This window comes from Trifolium pratense, linkage group LG5 (genome assembly GCF_020283565.1).
Source record: "Trifolium pratense cultivar HEN17-A07 linkage group LG5, ARS_RC_1.1, whole genome shotgun sequence".
Taxonomy (NCBI): Eukaryota; Viridiplantae; Streptophyta; class Magnoliopsida; order Fabales; family Fabaceae; genus Trifolium; species Trifolium pratense.
In genome coordinates, this window is record NC_060063.1 from 12,142,478 (window position 1) to 12,146,781 (window position 4,304).

At 33.1% G+C, this 4,304-nt stretch overlaps 1 protein-coding gene across 1 annotated transcript; it reads left to right on the forward strand.

Annotated features, from left to right (window-relative positions):
* The first annotated feature begins 332 nt into the window (after positions 1–332).
* On the forward strand, positions 333–3,902 carry LOC123884564 (glutaredoxin-C4). The gene is made up of 5 exons (XM_045933679.1): positions 333–520; positions 814–985; positions 3,010–3,083; positions 3,468–3,566; positions 3,672–3,902. The coding sequence occupies exons 2-5, from the start codon at positions 825–827 to the stop codon at positions 3,749–3,751; spliced, it is 414 nt and encodes a 137-aa protein (XP_045789635.1). The 5' UTR covers positions 333–520; positions 814–824; the 3' UTR covers positions 3,752–3,902.
* The last annotated feature ends 402 nt before the right edge of the window (positions 3,903–4,304 follow it).

The following is a 4,304-nucleotide window of genomic DNA, read 5'->3' on the forward strand; positions in this document are numbered from 1 at the left end:
AGAGTTTTTTTATGAGTTGAACTTTATAAAATAAGAAATCCATATTAATTTTTTATTTATTTAAAATATTAACAACTATTTTTTTCCTTTTTAAGTAATTATTTATATAATTTTATTTATATATGCCCTTAGGGCACATGCTAAGATATACCAAAATAGAAATTTATCATTTAATGACACAAGAAATTTAATGCTTCAAAAGTCAAAATGCACAAATTAGCATTTAATAATTTCTATTTTTGCTTCCTTAACATGTGCCTTAAGGGCACAAGTTAACATTCTCCTAATTAAAATATATATTTAATTAAAAACAGCCCAACATAATTGAAACCGTTATGTCAAAAATATTAATTGAGGTCAACGCTTGATTATTAATTTTAGTGAAGAAAATCAATTGTATCGACACGTCGTCGTTTTAACCACCCAAAATGAACCTCTATTGAGTATCAGAATTTGCGAGTGCAGACATCAGATCCGTATCTCACCTTGCCGCAAAATCACAGAAAACCAGATCACCTTTGTAAGCATTTTTATCTCCTTCCATTTTCATTAATTTCTACGAATTTTATCAAAATGTTTTCATTTTCAATTTCATTTCTCTGTTTCTCTTAGATCCTTAATCTTTGTAGCATAATTCACTACTACTACTACTACTAGTAGTACTATGTAACTTCATAATTCAGAGACAGTTTTTGTTGTTTATTTTTCTTAGGATGTTTGGTTTGCATAAAATTTGACTTTTCTTTTTGTTTTCTTATGATGATGTTTAGTTGACAAATTCTTAACTTGATTTGATTAATTTTTACTTTTTAGTTACTTGAATCATGGCTGCATCTGCAAGAATCAATGTGGCAGTGATGATGGTGATGATAGCTTTAACAATCTCTCTTTATTGGGATTCAGCTTCAGCTTCATCTGTCGGTGAATTTGTTGACAAGACCATTAATTCCCACACAATCGTCATCTTTTCCAAGACCTATTGTCCGTAAGTATATACTACACTACATCCATTTGTTGAGGATGACTCATATACATATCGATAAGTAGGCAGGCATTCCAGCGCAATGTAGTGAGTATGACTCGTATACTCCCTGTGGTTTCGATGTATCTGGTTGATATTATGAACCAGATACATCGGTTATTCAATGAACTTGAAAAAAAAAAGAATCTTTGCTTATATATGAGATCAGAGGGAGTATATCGATAAATAGGCAGACGCTCCAGTGTAATGTAGTAGAGCTGAAAATGCAATTGCACGATAGAAAATTGCAATAGACACTCTACTGTCGTAGCCATAGGAACAATTGGTCGATCTCTGTGATCAATCATCGTGTTATTGTGTGTTTATTTCAGTGTTCTAAACTGCATATTGTGGAAATAGTAGTTTACTCATATCCTGATAGCATTGCTATAGCTGCTATTTGATAACATTGTGTACTAAATACATATATTTTGGAATGGCTAAAAATGATTAAATTAAGAAACTCAATTCCAGCACAAGCTGTGCATGAAAAAGAGAGGAAAAAATATAGCAGAGTCGGCTAAAAAGCCACAAGAACAAGAAAGGAAAAGAAAATTACATCCCAGGGCACTGTAAAGGATTGTGCCACCAAAGAGAAAAACTGTAGAGAAAATCTTTAACCTTAACTTTAAGCCACCAAGTATGAATCTTAATTTGATTCACTATCTCCTCAGTGGATAACTCCTGATTACCAAAAAGACGATTGTTGCGCACTTTCTAGATCAACCAAATGGAATTGAGCCAAATGATATTAAAGCTATCTTTTGGCTTCACAGTTCGCACCGGAAGCCCACAAAATTGTTGAACATGGGCAATTGCATCATGTGAAAGAGCAGAATAAACACCTAACCATTTCAAAACCGCAAACCACACATTATACAACACATTACAATCAAAGAAGAGATGATTTAAAGATTCTTCAACACCGCATTCGTTGACAGACAAGCCTTTTGCCCAATTTCTGAGGCAAACTCCCACGGAAAAACAAATCATCTTTTGCTGGATTGCGATTAGAAAGCAACCTCCAAGCAAATAACGAGGCTTTCAGTGGCACCGACTTAGTATTGTGTACTAAATACTAATCGTGTATTTCAGGAAAATAGTGATTTGTTCAAATTTCATTATGCTATAGCACCACTATTTAACAGCACTGGTTTATTTATCTGTTTACTTTAGAATCGGATTTTCCAATAGAACATGTTTTTTTTAATTGGAATAAAGGCATCTTCAATTATGTTGATCCGGTTTTTAATGGTTATGTACAAGTCTTTCCCCACTCTAGGGGTCTTGCAGCTTTTACTTGGCCATTGCAAATCTTAAATATATTTACCTAACTGCTCCGTATTCACTCATTTTATATAATGCGCATTAATTATAATTTAGAATTTCAAATGGCCAAGGCCAAGTCAAGCATTACAAGGTCTAATCTGATGGCATTCATGTTTGTGATGTGAAATATTAACTGCTGCCACATTATTTCTGAATTCGTAGTTCCGTTGTTGTCCTGCACTTAATAGATTATATTTTGGTGTTATTCGTGGCATCTTCAAAGCTTCATTTTATTTGGTGTATGGAAATTTGGAATTGGATTTATGTTTAGATCATTTCATGTTGTGATTGGACATGCTCCAGCGGTTGCTTATGTTTTGAATAGGACTGTACGGATAAAAAAATTTGGACTACATTATAATTGTTCATATTTGTATCTCATTATATATTGTGATCATGGATTTATGCTGTTTAAAACAGTCTTTATACACTAAAATAAAAATGTAAAACGGTACTTTTTTGTCTTTGTTTCTTCTCATTCTCCTTTTGTTCCTGGCTAGCCTCTGCATAATACGAATACTCATAACTTGTTGATTACTATCTAGTGTTTCTTAACTTAGTACAAAACTTGTAACTTTACCACAGAAAAAAGCTCATGTGTTTATGTATGCGGTATTAATTGTTCTGTTTTTTTCCTGATTTCTTTGTTGTTGATATAGGTATTGTAGAAGAGCAAAAGCTGTTTTCAAAGAGTTGAACCAAGTACCACATGTTGTGGAGCTTGATGAGAGAGGTATATTGTAAATTTCAGCGATTTAGATTTACACACACACACAAACATGCAGTGAAAGACTATTTCACGAGATTCAACTGAATAGCTTAAACAATTTTTGCTAGACTTGATTCCAGTTCTGACAAAAAGAATCAAATGAATAATTTATAATCGACGTTTATGAAAAGGGCTATGTTAACATCCCATTTCTTGAAAAGAAAACTTTGTGGGGGGGGGGACAATTAAAGCATTATAAGCGGTGAAAGAAAGATAGTTTGTTTCTTTCAGCAACTGGTTAGTGTAGAGAGAGGGAAACTGAAGAATGGGTTTATAAAAATACCGTTTCTTCGATAGATGTTAAGGGGTTATTGCTATTACAGAGATAATAAAACATTTTCCTCGCAGATGATGGTTCCAAGATTCAGGATATTTTGGTTAATATTGTTGGGAAGCGTACTGTGCCACAAGTTTTCATCAATGGAAAACACCTTGGAGGATCAGACGGTAAGTATTTTTTTAGTTAGAAAAAAAAAAGCCTTTTACACGTTAAAACAAAATACGATTCTCCTTGATATTCCCTCAAGCACTTGTTCATTGATTAATTTTCAGATACTGTTGAAGCTTATGAAAGTGGCCTTCTGGCTAAACTTCTAGGAATTGAGACAGAGGATCATCGTGATGATCTCTGAATCAGATTATTCATAAGGGGAAACTCTCTTTCGACGCTGTGATTGTATTTTGTTACAATGTGAAGTTTTTACATATAAAGGGCATGATAAGATTAGATTTTGGCACAGTTAAAGTTTTCGTTTATTATCCGATACATTAGTTTATATTTTACATCTCCCTCTATTTTATCTCTTGCTGCTTTTTCAACTTATTTACTGAGTATGATAATATGAAATAATTATTGAGTCACTGAGATTAGAAAGAAGAAATTGATCAGGGCAGTTGATATGAATTCATACATAAACCATATGATAATTTCATGACAATATATATTTGATAATGAGTTAATCTATTTTTGGCCTTCAATTTTCTTTACTGTGCTTCTTCCTCGGATTCAACTCTGGTTCTTGGAGCCTTTCTCGAAGCACAAACCATTCACATCTCTTCGACAAAACCTCTATTTTTGGACTTCCAAAGTTTCTAAGAACCGGTTGAGGCACTAGTTTGTCCCCAAATGTACTTGCTTTCAATTGTTGATAATGATGCATCACCTGTTGGAAATGCTATAGTTAT